Consider the following 18475-nt stretch of genomic DNA (forward strand, 5'->3'; position numbering starts at 1 on the left):
ACAATTCGGCTTCCTCTGCAGGTAGGGAGTGGGTGGGGGAGAATTTGCAGCACCAGCTGCAACCTGAGAGGTGTCGGGGTGGGAAGGGGAGAAGGGGAGGTGGGGGAAATTGGGGAGGGGTCTTGCTTTTACGGGAGTCTGAACAAGGGGAGGGTTTCCTCCAGGTCTCCATCCTTCCCTGCCTGGCTGGCTGGCTGGCTGGCTGGGCCTGGGTCTGGGTGCGAAACCCAGGAGGCTGCATTCAGCTGCCATGCGGAGCTTCTCCTGGCTTCAGACTTCTGGAGGCAGGTTTCTCCTGTTCGCTCAGGAGAAGAAGAAGAAGCTCATCCTGTCTGCATTTTGTGGCTCTGCGAATTCAGTGGAGCTTCTTTCTTTCTTTTTGTCCTTCTCTCTCTTCCTCCTCTCTTAACATTCCTCTGTGGATTGTCCCCCTTCCTTCCTTCCTTCCTTCCTTCCTACCTTCCTTCTTTCCTACCTTCCACCCTCCTTCCCACCCTCCCTCTTTCTCTCCCTACACCTTCTTTCCTTCCTTCCTTCCTCACTCCCTCTCCTCCTTTCCTTCCTTCCACCTTCTGTCCTTCCCTTCCTTCCGCTCTCTCTCCCCACTCTTTCCTCTTCCTTCCTTCCTTCCTCCCTCCCTCTTTCTCTCCCTACTCCAGCTTTTTCCTTCCTTCCTCCCTCCCTCCCTCCTTCTCCTACTTTCCTTCCTTCCACCATCCGTTCTTCCCTCCCTCTCCTTCCTTCCCTCCCTTCCTTCTTTCTTTCCTACCTTCCACCCTCCTTCCCACCCACCCTCTTTCTCTCCTACTCCTTCTTTCCTTCCTTCCTTCCTCCTCCCTCTCCTCCTTTCTTTCCTTCCTTCCACCCACCCTCCGTCTTTCCTTCCTTCCTTCCTCTCTCCTCCTCTCTTAACATTCCTCTGTGGATTGTCCCCTTCCTTCCTTCCTTCCTTCCTTCCTACCTTCCTTCTTTCCTACCTTCCACCCTCCTTCCACCCTCCTCTTTCTCTCCCTACACCTTCTTTCCTTCCTTCCTTCCTCACTCCCTCTCCTCCTTTCCTTCCTTCCACCTTCTGTCCTTCCCTTCCTTCCGCTCTCTCTCCCCACTCTTTCCTCTTCCTTCCTTCCTTCCTCCCTCCCTCTTTCTCTCCCTACTCCAGCTTTTTCCTTCCTTCCTCCCTCCCTCCCTCCTTCTCCTACTTTCCTTCCTTCCACCATCCGTTCTTCCCTCCCTCCTTCCTTCCCTCCCTTCCTTCTTTCTTTCCTACCTTCCACCCTCCTTCCCACCCACCCTCTTTCTCTCCCTACTCCTTCTTTCCTTTCTTTCTTCCTTCCTTCCTCACTCCCTCTCCTCCTTTCTTTCCTTCCTTCCACCCACCCTCCGTCCTTCCCTTCCTTCCTTCCTCTCTCTCCCCAATCCTTCCCTTCCTTCCTTCTTCCCTTCTGTCCTTCCTTCCTTCCCCTGTCCCCCTTCCTCCTTTCTTTCCTTCCTTCCTACCTTCCACCCTCGTTGTCTCCCCACTCCTTCTTTTTCTTTCTTTTCTTTCTTTCTCCTTCCCTCCCTCTCCTTTCTTCCTTCCTTCCACCCTGTGCCCTTCCCTTCCTTCCTCTCTACCTCCTCCTCCTCTTCTTTCTTTTTCTTTTCTTCCTTCCTTCTTTCTTTCTTTCTTTCTTTCTTTCTTTCTTTCTTTCTTTCTTTCTTTCTTTCTCTTCCTCCTCCTCCTTCTCTTTCTTTCTTTCTTTCTTTCTTTCTTTCTTTCTTTCTTTCTCTCTTCCCTCCTCCTCCTTCTCTTTTCTTTCTTTCTTTCTTTCTTTCTTTCTTTCTTTCTTTCTTCTCTCTTCCTCCTCCTCTCCTCCTCCTTTTTCTTCTTTCTTTCTTTCTCTTTCTTTCTTTCTTTCTTTTTCTCTTCCCTCTCTCCTCCTTCTCCTCTTTCTTTCTTTCTCTTTCTCTCTCCTCCTCTTTTCTTTCTTTCTTTCTTTCTTTCTTTCTTTCTTTTCTTCTTTCTTTCTTTCTTTTCTTCTTTCTTTTCTTCTTTCTCTCTCTCCTCCTCCCTCTTTCTTTCTTTCTTTCTTTCTTTCTTTCTTTCTTTCTTTCTTTCTTTCTTTCTTTCTTTCTTTCTTTCTCTCGCTCTCCTTCCCTCCCTCCCTCCCTCCCCATCTCACCTGAAGGAATCCTGAGGGGATCTTAAAATATCACCTGCATTTTTTTCCTCTTGATAGAAAGTTGCTAGGGAGCTTCCTCGCCCCAGCCAGCCTCTTTTGGGGTGCCTAAGGGCTGAAAAAGCCTTAAGAGACCCTGAAAACCCCTGTATCTCCCTCCCCCCCCCCCCCGGGTAGAGATTGGGGTAGTCTTGTGAGTAGAGCTAAACAGATGGGAAAATCTGTGTTCCGTCTCAGTTTGCAAGGAACCCTAGTGGTGATCTGCAGGTATTCAGATACAGAGGCACTCTGCCTCTGCTCAGAAACCCTATTACCTCTCTTGGAAATGCAGCAGCATCCAATATTGGGGCCTTTCATTATATGGGGCATTTATTAAAAGGGCTGCATGATGTGAGGAAGACAAATGCTGGCAGGAGCGAGCGACTTAGCGAGATGAAAAGGAGAGGGAAGGAACGTTAATTGCTAATCTTCCGCCGCGAGTTGAAGACTTACCTATTTATTCGCGCAGGACTGGCATAGAAATTTTAATAGTTTTTAATATTTGACATAAATTTTATGGGGTTTTTACGGTTTTAAATGGTTTTAATTCTGGCCTTATATCTAATAAGTTTTTTAACTATTGTTTTATTGTGTATATTATTGTTGTTTTATTTTGGCTGTGAACCGCCCTGAGTCCTTCGGGAGAAGGGCAGTATAAAAATCCAATAAATCTAATCTAATCTAATCTAATGTAATTGAGGCCACCTCAAAGCCCTCGGTTTCTGCTACAAAAGCGCAACTGATCTGTTGCCTTTTTGTTGCGACAATACTGGGGGGGGGTCTTCGACTTACGACCGCAATTGAGCCCAACATTTCCGTGGCTGAGCGAGACCGTTAAGAAACGAGCTTTGCCCCATTTTACGACCTCTCTTGGCACCGTGGTTTCAAGAAAAATCACTGCTAGTAATGTGGTTCTTAAGTGAAGCGGCTTCCCCCTGGAGTTTGCTTGTCAGAAGGTCGCAAATGAGGATCGCGTGATCCCGGGGGTGGGGGGTGGGGACAGGACTGCAACCGTCATAAATCTGAGTCAGTTGTCAAGCGGCCGAATTTTGATCATCGCATGACCACCAGGAGGCTGCAACGGTCGTAAGTTTGAAAACCGGCCACGTCATTTTTTTCAGTGTTGCTGTTGTAAGTTTGAACGGTCACTAAATGAATTGTTGTGAGTCGAGGAATATTCTGCAAGCTGTTTCCTGAGAACAGAAAGAGTAGATGGGTGGAGAAATGACTTGAGTTTGCTAACGGGGAATACCTATGCATGTATATGGCTATTATCATTTTTCTTTCTCCTACCCTCAAATATATAATAATAACAATAACAATAACAACAACAACAATAGAGTTGGAAGGGACCTTGGAGGTCTTCTAGTCCAACCCCCTGCCCAGGCAGGAAACCCTACACCACTTCAGACAAATGGTTATCCAACATTTTCTTAAAAATTTCCAGTGTTGGAGCATTTACAACTTCTGCAGGCAAGTTGTTCCACTGATTAATTGTTCTCACTGTCAGGAAATTTCTCCTTAGTTCTAAGTTGCTTCTTTCTTTGATTAGTTTCCACCCGTTGCTTCTTGTCCTGCCTTCAGGTGCTTTGGAGAATAGTTTGACTCCCTCTTTTTTGTGGCAACCCCTGAGATATTGGAAGACTGCTATCATGTCTCCCAAATTTATATGAACATAAATTTATCTCTTTATCTGCAGGAATCCTTTCCACTGTTTTCTGGGGTGAAATTCCTCCAGTGTGCACTGAATAAAATAATAATTAATAATAATAATAATAATTAATTACGTCAAGTGCCTGATCTTCGGATCTTTCGTCGTGAGCTTAAAACATATTTATTCATTCAAGCAGGACTGGCATAAATAGTTGGTTTTAAATTGGGGTTTTAATAATATTTTAAATTTTTAAATGTTTTAATTATCGGCCGCATAGTAATAGTTCATTTTAAATTCTTTTAATTGTATATATTCTGTGTTTTATCTTGGCTGTACACCGCCCTGAGTCCTTCGGGAGAAGGGCGGTATAGAAATTTAATAAAATAAAATAAATAAATTTTAGTGAGACTTAATTATTGGTTTGGATCAATGGTGGGTTTCAAATTTTTTTTTACTACCAGTTCTGTGGGTGTGGCTTGGTGGACGTGGCATAGCTCGGTGGGCGTGGCTTGGTGGGCGTGGCAGGGGGAGGTTACTGTAAAATCCCCATTTCCTCCCGATCAGCTGGGACTTGGGAGGCAGAGAATAGATGGGGTCAGTCAGAATTTTTATTACCGGTTCTCCGAACTATTCAAAATTTTTGCTACTGGTTCTCCAGAATAGAATAGAATAGAATAGAATAGAATTTTTATTGGCCAAGTGTAATTGGACACACAAGGAATTTGTCTTGGTGCATAGGCTCTCAGTGTACAGAATGTGTACAGAACCTCAGTGTACAGAACCTGCTGAAACCCACCTCTGGTTTGGATGTCCTGACTTTGATTCCACAATTGTAGGTGGTCCTTGACATACGACCACAACGGAGTCCCGAATTTCCGCTGCTAAGCAAAAGAGTCGTTAAGGGAGTTTTGCCCCATGCTACGATTTTTTCTGCCACCGTTGTTGAGCGAATTGTTGCGGTTGCTAAGTGAGCAAGAAAGTTGTTAAGGGAATCTGGCTTCCCCGTTGACTTTGCTGATCGAGAGGTCGCAAAAAGGGATCACGTGACCCCAGGACACTGCAACCGTCATAACTACGAGTCAGTTGCCAAATGTCTGAATTTTGACCGCCTGTTCCATGGGGATGATGATGCCACGGTCGTAAGTGTGAAAAAAGAGTCGTAAGCCACTTTTTTTTCAGTGCCGTTGTAACTTTGAATGGTCACTAAATGAACTGCCAGCCGGGGACTAACTGTTGTGCAATCGATTCTGCACTGGGCAACTTGAAAGACCTTGTAGACTTCAACTCCCAGAATTCCCCGGCCAGCATTTCCTCTTAAAAGTCCCTGAGGTTTGAGAAAAACTAAATTAAACTAACTGAAGTAACTAAAGCTTGGCAATTCAGAAAGGACATTCTTATTGTGCAAATTAATTGTCTATTCATCACTCCAGCTCCATTTTATTTTATTAAAACCTCTCCCGGGGTTTTGTGTGGTTATTTGGTTTCATAACATAACATAACATAACATAACATAACATAACATAACATAACATAACATAACATAACATAACATAACATAACATAACATAACATAACATAACATAACATAACAACAGAGTTGGAAGGGACCTTGGAGGCCTTCTAGTCCAACCCCCTGCCTAGGCAGGAACCCTACACCATCTCAGTCAGATGGTTATCCAACATTTTCTTAAAAATTTCCAGTGTTGGAGCATTCACAACTTCTGCAGGCAAGTCGTTCCACTTATTAATTGTTCTAACTGTCAGGAAATTTCTCCTTAGTTCTAAGTTGCTTCTTTCTTTGATCAGTTTCCACCCATTGCTTCTTGTTCTACCCTCAGGTGCTTTGGAGAATAGCCCGACTCCCTCTTCTTTGTGGCAACCCCTGAGATATTGGAACACTGCTATCATGTCTCCCCTAGTCCTTCTTTTTGTTAAACTAGACATACCCAGTTCCTGCAACCGTTCTTCATATGTTTTAGCCTCCAGTCCCTTAATCATCTTCGTTGCTCTTCTCTGCACTCTTTCTAGAGTCTCAGCATCTTTTTTACATCGTGGCGACCAAAACTGAATGCAGTATTCCAAATGTGGCCTTACCAAGGCATTATAAAGTGGCACTAACACTTCACGTGATCTTGATTCTATCCCTCTGTTTATGCAGCCCAGAACTGTGTTGGCTTTTTTAGCAGCTGCTGCACACTGCTGGCTCATATCTAAATGGTTGTCCACTAGGACTCCAAGATCCCTCTGAGTGTTCCCCATGAAACACTCCGATTTTGTTTTTGGATCAAAAGCCAGAAGAATTCAGATTCATAACAGATTAAGAGTTGGAAGGGACCTTGGAGGTTTAACAGATTTAACAGATCGAGAGTTGGGAAGGGACCTTATAGGTCTTCTAGGCCAAACCCCTGCTCAATCCCAAGCACTGCATTTCAGGGATTACAGATCAATGGAGTTGGAAGGGACCTTGTAGATCATCTAGTCCAACCCCCTGCCGAAGCAGGAGACCCTACACCATTTCTGACAGATGGCAGCCCAGTCTCGTCTTAAAAGCTTCAAGCGATGAAGCTCCCACAACTTCTTGAAGGCAATTTCTGTTCCATCCGTTGATTGTTCTCACTGTCAGAAAATTTCTCCTTATTTCCAGATTGAATCTCTCCTTATTTATTATTTATTTATTATTTATTTATTTATTCATATTTTTATACCGCCCTATCTCCCTAGGGACTCAGGGCGGTGTACAGCCATATAAAAACACATAAATATACAAAGTAAAACATTCATCTAAAAAACTTATTATATCGGCCAAATAATTAAAATAGACATATAAATAATAAAACCCAGTTTAAAACCAAATCTAAAATTTAAGCATTTAAAAATTTAAAAAACTTAAAAATCTAGTCCAGCCCTGCGCAAATGAATAAGTGTGTCTTAAGCTCGCGGCGGAAGGTTCGAAGGTCAGGAAGTTGGCGAAGTCCTGGGGGAAGCTCGTTCCAGAGGGTGGGAGCCCCCACAGAAAAGGCCCTTCCCCTGGGTGTCGCCAGTCGGCACTGCCTACGGCACCCGAAGGAGTCCCTCCCTGTGAGAGCGCACGAGTCGGTGAGAGGCATTCGGTGGCAGCAGACGGTCCCGTAAGTAACCCGGCCCTATGCCATGGAGCGCTTTGAAGATCATTACCAAAACCTTGAAGCGCACCCGGAAAACCACAGGCAGCCAGTGCAGTCTGCGCAGGAGAGGTCCTTGTTCAGTTTCCATTCATTATTCCTTCTCTGGCCTTCAGGTACTTTGGAGAATAGCTTGACCCCCTTCCTCTCTGGGGCAGCCCCTCAAATATCGGAAGATAGTTTCCTGTCTCCCTTGGTCCTTCTCTTCACTAGACTACCCAGACCCAGTTCCTGCAACCATTCATCATATCTTTTAGCCTCCAGTCCCCTCATCATCTCTGCACTTTTTCTAGAATCTCAACATCTTTTTTATAGTGCGGTGACCAAAACTGGGTGCAGGATTCTAGGTGTGGCCTTACTAAGGCTTTATAGAATGGTATATGAAGAGAAGAGGAAGAAATAGGATTAGGGGCCTGGAGGCTAAAACGTGTGATGAACAGTTGCTGGAATTGGGGATGTCTAATTTAACGAAAACAAGGACCACGGGTGACAGGATAGCAGTCTTCCAATATCTGAGGGGCTGCCCCAAAGAAGAGGGAGTCAAGCTATTCTCCAAAGCACCTGAAGGCCAGACAAGGAATAAAACTGGATGGAAACTGGAGAGATTCAACTTGGAAGTAAGGAGAAATTTTCTGACAGTGAGAAACAATCAACCGATGGAACAGAAGTTGCCTTCAGAAGTTGTGGGAGCTTCATCACTGGAGGCTTTCAAGAAGAGACTGGACTGCCGTCTGTCAGAAAAGGTGTAGGGTCTCTTGCTTTGGTGGAATGGGGGGGTTGGACTAGAAGACCTCCAAGGTCCCTTCCAACTCTGTATTAGTATCTCATTTGATCTTTTTTTTTTAATTTGATTTTGTCACAACAGTATAAAAACATTGATATAAAACAACAACACATCATATAAGAAAAATATATATATAAGCAAAAGAATGCAATAACTATGTTAATTTGATATAATGAAAAGGAACAATAGGATAGGAACGGTAGGCACATTTGTGCTCTTATGCACGCCCCTTATAGTCCTCTTAGGAATGGGGTGAGGTCAATAGTAGAAAGTTTTTGGTTAAAGCTTTGGGGATTATGGGAAGAGACCACAGAGTCAGGTAGTGTGTTCCAAGCACTGATGATTCTGTTACAGAAGTCATATTTTCTTGCAATCTAGATTAAAGCGGTTAACATTAAGTTTGAATCTATTGTTTGCTCTTGTATTATTGCGATTGAAGCTGAAGAAGTCTTTTACAGGAAGGACATTGCAATAGATGATTCTGTGTGTTAAACACAGGTCATGTCGGAGTCGGCGGAGTTCTAAGTTTTCTAATCCCAGGATTTCAAGCCTGGTGGTATAAGGTATTTTGTTGTTTACGGAGGAGCGAAGAACTCTTCCAGTAAAATATTTCTGGACGCGTTCGATTGTATTAATATCACAGATGTGGTATGGGTTCCAGACGGATGAGCTGTATTCAAGAATAGATCTGGCAAATGTTTTGTATGCTCTGGTTAGTAGTGTAGAGTTTTTGGAAAAGAAGCTGCGTAAAATTAGGTTTACAACTCTTAGAGCCTTTTTTGCGATGTAGTTGCTGTGGGCTTTGGCATTTAGGTCATTTGATATGAAAACTCCAAGGTCTTTGACAGGGTGGGGGTCGTCAGTAAGGTAATGTCCGTCATCTTGACTGAATCCCTCTGTTCGTGCAGCCTAGGATTGCATTGGCTTTTTTGGCTGCCACCGCACACTGTTGGCTCATATTTAAGTCAAGTAATCCTCGACTTACGACCCCCTTCGTCATTTATAAAAAATGAAATTGTTCTTCTCGGTAAAGAAAAATGCTGAACATACGGAAAAATTCTAAACTGTTTCGATACTAGATCAGCACCTGCAGGTAACTGTCAAACCACAAGCAGAGGAAGTACAAGGATAAAAATTTTGCTTAGCTTAGGCTAGCAAAAAGTAGGTTATGAACTCTGAAACTTAACAGTGGTGAAGAGGACTTTTGGGGGGTGGGTAGGCGCCATATTAGGTAGACGTTTTTGATTGGATGCCAAAAAGTAACAGTAACAGAGTTGGAAGGGACCTTGGAGGTCATCTAGTCCAACCCCCTGCTCACCCAGGGGTTTGGAGACCTGGACTAGGGTTTCGAACCGCTGACCTTTCTGATTGACAAGTTCAGCGTCTTAGCCACTGAGCCACATAGAGAGCCAAAAGGGAGGGGGGGGGTTTGAGCAAAAACTTGTGTAAGGGGGTAAAATGGGGATAAACACATAGACTGGGTGAAACCAGGCTTCATAGCAGGAACTGGGAGAGGGATCTTGGAGTCTTGGTGGACAATCAGCTAAATATGAGCCAGCTGTGTGCAGCGGCAGCCAAAAAAGCCAATGCAATCCTAAATTGCATTAACAGAGGGATACAGTCAAGATCAAGAGAACTATTAATACCACTCTATAAAGCCTTAGTAGAATAGGATGGAATGGAATGGAATGGAATGGAATGGAATAGAATAGAATAGAATAGAATAGAATAGAATAGAATAGAATAGAATAGAATAGAATAATGGGATGGAATGGAATGGAATGGAATGGAATGGAATGGAATGGAATGGAAAGGAATGGAATGGAAATAAAAGTAGAATAGAAAAGTATAATATAGAATAGGATAGAATAAGCATAGAATTAGAATTACAATAGAATAGAATAGAATAGAATAGAATAGAATAGAATAGAATAGAATAATGGAATGGAATGGAATGGAATGGAATGGAATGGAAAGGAATGGAATGGAAATAAAAGTAGAATAGAAAAGTATAATATAGAATAGGATAGAATAAGCATAGAATTAGAATTACAATAGAATAGAATAGAATAGAATAGAATAGAATAGAATAGAATAGAATAGAATTTTTATTGGCCAAGTGTGATTGGACCCACAAGGAATTTGTCTTTGGTGCATAAGCTCTCAGTGTACATAAAGAAAAGATACGTTCATCAAGGTACAACACTTACAACACTTAATAGTAGACATAGGGTACAAATTTAACACTTAATGATACAACACTTAATGATAGTCATAGAATAGAATAGAATAGAATAGAACAGAACAGAACAGAACAGAACAGAACAGAATAGAATAGAATAGAATAGAATAGAATAGAATAGAATTTATTGGCCAAGTGTGATTGGACACACAAGGAATTTGTTTTGGTGCATATGCTCTCAGTGTACATAAAAGAAAAGATACCTTCATCAAGATACAACACTTACAACACTTAATGGTAGTCATAGGGTACAAATAAGCGATCAGGAAATAATATCAATATAAATCGTAAGGATACAGGCAACAAAGTTACAGTCATAAGTGGAAAGAGATTGGTGATGGGAACGATGAGAAGATTAATAGTAGTGCAGATTTACTAAATAGTCTGACAGTGTTGATGGAATTATTTGTTTAGCAGAGTGATAGCCTTCGGGAAAAAACTGTTCTTGTGTCTAGTTGTTCTGGTGTGCAGTGCTCTATAGCGTCGTTTTGAGGGTAGGAGTTGAAACAGTTTATGTCCAGGATGTGAGGGATCTGCAAATATTTTCACGGCCCTCTTCTTGATTCGTGCAGTATACAGGTCCTCAATGGAAGGCAGGTTGGTAGCCATTATTTTTTCTGCAGTTCTAATGATCCTCTGAAGTCTGTGTCTTTCTTGTTGGGTTGCAGAACCAAACCAGACAGTTATAGAGGTGCAAATGACAGACTCAATCGTTCCCCTGTAGAAGATCACACCTAAAGTCCTGCATCCAGTTTTGGTCCCCACACTATAAAAAAAGATGTGGAGACTCTAGAAAGAGTGCAGAGAAGAGCAACCAGGATGATGAGGGGATTAATAAATATGAGTCAGTTTCCAACCACCTGAATTTGAATCACATGACCCTGGGGATGCTTCAAAGTTCGTAAGTGTGAAACGTGGTCACAAGTCACTTTTTTTCCGTGCATTTGTAACTTCGAACAGTCACAAAATGACTTAACAAAATGTTGTTAAGTCGGGGACTACCTGTAAACTCTACAATGAATCTGAGCCCCGGTAATTCTTGGTTCCTAACCTGGTCTTATGTCGAAGGTCACCAAAGGTCATCCAGCCTGGGTTTAAAGAGTCCATTCTCTCTCGAGGCATCTGTTCCATCAGTGAACAAATCTTAGATCTGGAAAATCTTCTGAGACGGAATCATAGAATGTGAGGCTTGCAAGGACCTTGAGATCATCTAGTCCAACCCCCTGTCCAGGGTTGGGGTATAGCGTTTCAACATCCCTGAAAGATGGCCGTCAAGTCTTCCTTCCTTCCTTCCTTCCTTCCTTCCTTCCTTCCTTCCTTCCTTCCTTCCTTCTCTTTTCTTTATTTCTTTCTTTTCTCTCTTTCTCTCTTTTCTCTCTTTCTCTCTCTCTCCCTTCCTTCCTTCCCTTCCTTTTTGTTTTTCTCTTATTTTCTTATTTTCTTTCTATTTCTTTCTCTCTTCCTTTCTTTCTTTCTTTCTCTCTTCATCCCTCCCTCTCTTTCTTCCTTCCTTCAGCTCTTTTTCTTTCTTTCTTTCTTCCTTCCTTCCTTCCTTCCTTCCTTCCTTTCTTTTTCTCTCTTTCTCTCTTTTCTCTCTTTCTCTTTTTTCTCTCTCTCCCTTCCTTCCCTTCCTTTTTGTTTTCTCTTTGTTTTTCCCTTATTTTCTTATTTTCTTTCTTTCTTTTTCTTTCTCTCCTTTCTTTCTCTCTCCATCCCTCCCTCCCTTCCTTCCTTCAGATCTTTTCCTTCCTTCCTTCCTTCCTTCCTTCCTTCCTTCCTTCCTTCCTTCCTTCCTTCCTCTTTCTTTCTTTCTTCCTTTCTTTTTCTTTCTTTCTTCCTTCCTTCCTTCCTTTTCTTTCTTTCTTTAATTTCTGTTTCTCCCTCCCTCTCTCTCTCTCTTTCTTTCTTCTTTCTTCTTCTTTTCTTCTTAATATAATTCTCCCCACAGTTTACCGGTCTCTATTGAAGCACATCCAAAGGAGAAGCAACGAAGCTTGAAAAGGAAACCCTCTGAAGGCCAACCAAGATTAGCTCTCTTGAAATGCAAAACCTGGTTAAATGAACTCTAAAGAGCACTGGCACAAACAGACCCATGGTGTCGTGTCCCACCCCCCCACTCCAATGAACGAGTCAAGGAAGTCCGTAATAAACTTGGCAACGAAGCCTCTGCAGCTTGCCAAGTTCCTTTGAGGTTTATCAGGGCAGGCAGGAGTCCAAGTTGTGACTTCAGCAATAGCAGCAAACTAGATGAGACTTTGCTTGACTGAAGGTTGGAATGCCACAAGCAGGTCCTTTATATAGGCTGTGGGGTGTGGCTCCATGACTCAGCATTTATCCAGGCCTGCCCCACCCTTCCTTCTGCTGGCGTCGCCTCTCAGATCTCCGGAAGCGAGGGTCCTCCTACTCTGAATTGTTTTCAGCTGGATCTGCTGTCAGCGTCTGGGAAAGGGAGGGGTCAGAGAGAGTAGGCCCGGTTAATTCTACCACCTGGCTGGCTTCCTGCTCTGAAGGCTGAGCCAAAGGAACACACACTGTATGAGTGAGGTTTATTGGGCTTCTCCTTTCACTCCTGGACTCCTCTCCGGGCATGGGGCCAGGGCCAGGGGCTGGAGGCATGACAGGCTGTTCATCTTCATTATCAGACTCGGAGTCTGATAAAAGGTCCGGTTGGAAACAGGAGGGGCCCGGCTGAGGAGAGGAGGGAGGACGAGTCACAACACATGGGCTTATTTTTAAGCGCTTAACCTTTGGTCTCCGGCCTCCCCAGGTGGGTCTTCATGGTCAAGAAAGGGTACCAGGAAGTGGACACCTCCATCCAGAGTTCGGTCATCACCAAGGTGAAGGGCGTGGCCTTCACCAACACCTCAGAGATGGGCAAAAGGATTTGGGACGTGGTGGACTATGTCATGCCTCCTCAGGTACAGTTAGACTTCTACTTACCACCGCAAACTGTGCCTGCGATGTCTGTGGCTAAGCGAGACAGTTGTTGAGTGAGTTTTGCCTCACTTTACGACCTTTCTGGTCACCGTTGCTAAGTGAATCGCTGCTGTTGTTCGGTTAAGTCGCACGGTTGTGAAGCAAATCTGGCTTCCCCCTTGACTTTCCTTGTCAGAAGGCCTCATGAGGGGATCACGTGACCCACGGGGATGCTGCAACGGTCGTAGGTGTGGAAAATGGTTCCTTGTTTTGGGGTTTTGTTTCCTTCCTTCTAACTTTCTCTATTTCCTTCCTTCCTTCTCACTTCCTTATCTTCCATTCCTTCCTGTTTACTTTTCCTTCCTTCCTTCCTTCCTTCCTTCCTTCCTTCCTTCCTTCCTTCCTTCCTTCCTTCCCTTTCCTTCCCTTCCCTTCCCTTCCTTCTCATTTCATCTTTCCTTCCTTCCTTCCTTCCTTCCTTCCTTCCTTCCTTCCTTCCTTCCTTCCTTCTCATTTCATCTTTCCTTCCTTCCTTCCTTCCTTCCTTCCTTCCTTCCTTCCTCCTTCCTTCCTCCTTCATTCCTCTTCCTTCCTTCCTTCCTTCCTTCCTTCCTCTTCCTTCCTCCTTCCTTCCTTCCTCCTTCCTTCCTTCCTTCCTTCCTTCCTTCCTTCCTTCCTTCTTTCCTTCCCTTCCTTCCTTCCTTCCTTCCTCTTCCTTCCTTCCTTCCTCCTTCCTTCCTTCCTTCCTTCCTTCCTTCCTCTTCCTTCCTTCCCTTCCTCCTTCCTTCCTTCCTTCCTTCCTTCCTTCCTTCCTTCCTTCCTTCCTTCCTTCCTTCCTTCCTTCCTTCCTTCCTTCTCATTTCATCTTTCCTTCCTTCCTTCCTTCCTTCCTTCCTTCCTTCCTTCCTTCCTTCCTTCCTTCCTTCCTTCTTTCCTTCCTTCCTTCCTTCCTCCTTCCTTCCTTCCTTCCTTCCTTCCTTCCTTCTCATTTCATCCTTCCTTCCTTCCCATCTTTCCTTCCTTCCTTCCTTCCTTCCTTCCTTCCTTCCTTCCTCCTTCCTTCCTTCCTTCCTTCTTCCTTCCTCCTTCCTTCCTTCCTTCCTTCCTTCCTTCCTTCCTTCCTTCCTTCCTTCCTTCCTTCCTTCCTCTTTCCTTCCTTCCTTCCCTTCCTTTCCCTTCCCTTCCCTTCCCTTCCTTCTCATTTCATCTTTCCTTCCTTCCTTCCTTCCTTCCTTTTCCTTCCCTTCCCTTCCCTTCCCTTCCTTTCCCTTCCCTTCTCTTCCCTTCCCTTCCTTCTCATTTCATCTTTCCTTCCTTCCTTCCTTCCTCTTTCCTTCCTTCCTTTCCCTTCCCTTCCCTTCCCTTCCTTTCCTTCTCATTTCATCCTTCCTTCCTTCCTTCCTTCCTTTTCTCGCAAAATTCTCAAACTTTTTTCCCCCAAAATTTCTTCCCTCTCTTTAGGGCGAAAGTGTTTTTTTCGTAATGACCAATCTGATCATCACCCCCAAGCAGCGGCAAGATACCTGCCCTGAGGTAAGATGGGACTCCAGTGGGCCAGGGCGAGATGCGTGCAAGGAAATGTGCACAAGCAGAAGGACTGAGTGTGCAAGAAAGGAGGAGCGTAGGTGCACGGAGAGACGGATATTCGGGTAACACAGGTTGAAAGAAGAAAGGAATAAACTGATGAATATTGGAGGTCTTGTTGTCCAGGGGTGTCAAACTCGATTTCACTGAGGGCCACATTAGGGTTGTGTTTGACCTTGGGGGTGGGGGGCGTGGGGGGGCGTGACCAGCTCGACGTCACTCATTTCAGGGGCGCCGGTGGTGGCCCAAGTGTTCTGCCACACGCGACCCTCCCGTTCTCCGTTTTCGCTGGGGCCGTTCCTTCACTGTTTCCAAGTTGGCCCCATGGACCAGATCTAAGTAACCCTACGGGCCAAATCCGCCCCCCGGGCCTTGAGTTTCACACCCCTGTTCTAGTCCAACCCCCTGCTCCAGCAGGATACTCTATTCCAGGGGTCTTCAAAGTTGGCAGCTTTAAGACTTGTGGACTTCAACTCCCAGAATTCTGGGAGTTGAAGTCCACAAGTCTTAAAGCTGCCAACTTTGAAGACCTCTGCTGTATCCCATTTCAGACAAATGGTTGTTCAATCTCTTCTTGAAAACCTCCCGTGATGGAGCACCCACAACTTCTGGTGGCAAGTTGTTCCACTGGTTAATTGTTCTCACTATTAGGAAGTTTTCCCTTAGTTCCAGGTTGCTCCTTTCCTTGGTTAGTTTCCATCCGTTGCTTCTTCTTCTGCCTTCAGGTGCTTTGGAGAATAGTTTGACTCCCTCTTCCTTGGGACAGCCCCTCAAATATTGGAAGACTGCTATCATGTCATCTTTAGTCTTTCTTTTCGTGAAACTAGACATACCCAATTCCAGCAATCGTTCTTCGTATGTTTTAGACTCCAGTCCCCTAATCATCTTTGTTGATCTCTGCACTCTTTCTAGAGTCTCCATATATTTTTTAGCATGTAGCCTTAATAATAATAATAATAATAATAATAATAATAATAATAATAATAATAATAATAATAATAATAATAATAATAATAATAATAATAATAGCAAAAGAGTTCTAGTCAAAATAAATGAAGCTTAGTCCGAATTTAACAATTCTATCCCTGTACCCAGATTCCTGTCTCTTTAATATAAAAGATGCATTGAAAATTTGATCTCAGTGAAGTAAAACAACTTGAAAAAGTCACCAGATATCAAGATTTGAGAATCGAATTGCAGAGACGCTGGCATAAACCAGTGCAGGTGGTTCCAGTGGTACTCGGCCCACTGGGAGCTGTGCCTAAGGACCTAGGCGAGCACTTCAAAGCAATTGGTGCTGACCAGATCACCATTGGTCAGCTGCAGAAGGCCACCTTACTGGGATCTGCTCGCATAATTCGCCGATACATCACGCAGTCCTAAACTGGGAAGTGTCCGACTAGTGATCTGTGATATGAAATCCAGCATAGTTATCTTGTTTGCTGTGTATACTGTCATTTTGTGTAAATAATAATAATAACAATAGCAAAAGAGTTCTAGTCAAAATAAATGAAGCTTAGCCCGAATTTAACACTTCTATCCCTTTACCCAAATTCCTGGCTCTTTAATACAAAAGATGCATTGAAAATTTGATCTCAGTGAAGTAAAATGGCAAAAAGTAAAATTTTTGTCAATTGCAAAACACTTCCATCGGATGCAGGCCAGTATTTTTCAAACTTGTCAACTTTAGGGCATGTGGATTCGACCTCCCAGAATTCCCCAGCCAGCATGCTTTTTTTTTTTTTTTTTGTTTACATTTATACCCCGCCCTTCTCCGAAGACTCAGGGCGGCTTACAATGTATAAGGCAATAGTCTCATTCTATTTGTATTTTTTTTTTTACAAAGTCAACTTATTGCCCCCCCAACAATCTGGGTCCTCATTTTACCTACCTTATAAAGGGTGGAAGGCTGAGTCAACCTTGGGCCGGGCTCGAACCTGCAGTAATTGCAGGCTCTGTGTTCTAATAACAGGCTTCTCTACTGCCTGAGCTATCCCGGCCCCTTTAACAGGGGTGGGCTTCAACTTCCAAAATTCCCCAGCCCGCTTGCTTTAAGATAAGATGGACTTTAATTTACAGAATTCCCCAGCCAGCATGCTTTAAGAGGGGTGGGCTTCAAGTCCCAGAATTCCCCAGCCAGCACAAACGGTGACTGGAGACTTCTGGGAGTGGAAGTCCACCCATCTTTAAGTTGCCAAAGTTGAAAAACACTGCTACAGATTCCAACTTTAGAACATAATGTGAAATATAATGTGCAGACGACATCTAAACAACAAAGATGATTAAGGGACTGGAGGCTAAAACATATAAAGAACAGTTGCTGGAATTGGGTATGTCTAGTTTAATGAAAAGAAGGACTAGGGGAGACATGATAGCAGTGTTCCAATATCTCAGGGGTTGCCACAAAGAAGAGGGAGTCAAGCTATTCTCCATAGCCCCTGAAGGCAGAACAAAAAGCAATGGATGAAAACTAATCAAGGAGAGAAGCAACCTACAATGAAGAAGGAATTTCCTGACAATGAGAACAATCAACCAGGGGAACAGCTTGCCACCAGATGTTGTGAGTGCTCCATCACTGGAGGTTTTTAAGAAAAGACTGGACAACCTTTTGTCTTAAATGGTAGTGGGTTTCCTGCTTGAGCAAGGGGCTGGACTAGAAGACCTCCAAGGTCCCTTCCAACTCTGTAATTCTGCCACAAAATGTTCCAGCGTGATTGTTATGTATCTTTAAATGTTTTGGCGGGAAACAAGCACGTTGCTGATTGGTTGAAGCTGCCGGTTAAACAGTATATAAGGAGAGGTTTTTCCCCAGCCAGGTTGCTGGGTTCACCCTATATTAAAGAGCTGTTGTCACTACCCTGGTCTCCAGCCTCGTTACTTCCCGAACTTAACACTGGCGACGAGGATGGGATCTCGAGGCTAAGGAGCACCAGAACCGAGCTGAAGCACGGAAGAACCGAACCCAGCAAACCCAGGGCAGAAACGCGGAGATGGCCAGTTACACTCCGCCTGCGCCGTTTGACCCAGCCAGAGAGAAATGGGGAACGTACATGACCCGTTTCGAAAGCTTCCTAGAAGCAAACGAACTGCAAGGAGTTCCAGACAACCGCAAAAGGGCATACTTCTTGAGCCACTGCGGTCCCGAGGTCATTGACATCGCGGAAGCCCTGGCAGAGCCAACGCCGGTACAATCGGTATCGTGGCAAACTCTGCAAACCCTGCTAAAAAACCATTTCGCGCCAATGCCGTCCAAATACGTGCGGCGTTTTGAATTTGGAGAACGCCGACAGCTAGAGGGCGAATCCATTGGCAACTACATGGCCGCCCTGCGGAAAGCATCCAAGGACTGTGGGTACCGAGACCTGGACGAGGCGCTGCTGGAGCAACTCATCCGTGGGGTCAGAGACATGCGTTTGCGGAGGCGGCTGCTATCAAAAAGCAATCTAACGCTGGCAAACGCTCTGGACGAAGCCAGAGCACATGAAATGTCCACCCAAGCGGCGGAGACCCTGCAAAAGCCACCCACACCGAAGGCGAGCACGAAATCAACCCCGGTGCACCAGGAAGAGATCCAGACCGAATCAGACGGCGAGGATGAGGAAGGGGTTTGTCGAACTGAGAAACGTGGCAAAGAAGACCGGGACGAATGCGGAAGTTGCGGAGGTCAGCACCAGCGCCAACAATGCAAGTTCAAGGACACTACATGTCGGCGGTGCGAGAAGAAGGGGCACCTGGCTCAAGTCTGTCGAGCTCCCCAACCTTCCCGCCGAAAATTCAAATCAGCCAATCAGAGCGCGGGATCGGCAAGGCGACCCGTGATTGGCTCAAACAAAAAAGGCGCGAACTCGAATCAAACGACCGTGATCATAGGCCGCGCCACAACCCGGGTGGAGAAGAAAATCTTCACCAAGCCCAAAATAGAAGGAGTGCCGTGCC

At 44.5% G+C, this 18475-nt stretch overlaps 1 protein-coding gene across 4 annotated transcripts in view; it reads left to right on the forward strand.

Moving 5' to 3' along the window:
* P2RX5 (purinergic receptor P2X 5) overlaps positions 1 to 18475 on the forward strand; it is a 93004-nt gene that overhangs the window by 41352 nt on the left and 33177 nt on the right. For all 4 annotated transcript variants that reach the window (XM_058164026.1, XM_058164027.1, XM_058164025.1 and 1 more), the window contains 2 exons: positions 12807 to 12957; positions 14417 to 14488. In XM_058164026.1, the coding sequence (XP_058020009.1) occupies positions 12807 to 12957; positions 14417 to 14488 (223 nt within the window). The remainder of the gene's footprint in view (positions 1 to 12806; positions 12958 to 14416; positions 14489 to 18475) is intronic.

The sequence above is a fragment of the Ahaetulla prasina genome, chromosome 1 (assembly GCF_028640845.1).
Source record: "Ahaetulla prasina isolate Xishuangbanna chromosome 1, ASM2864084v1, whole genome shotgun sequence".
Classification (NCBI taxonomy): Eukaryota; Metazoa; Chordata; class Lepidosauria; order Squamata; family Colubridae; genus Ahaetulla; species Ahaetulla prasina.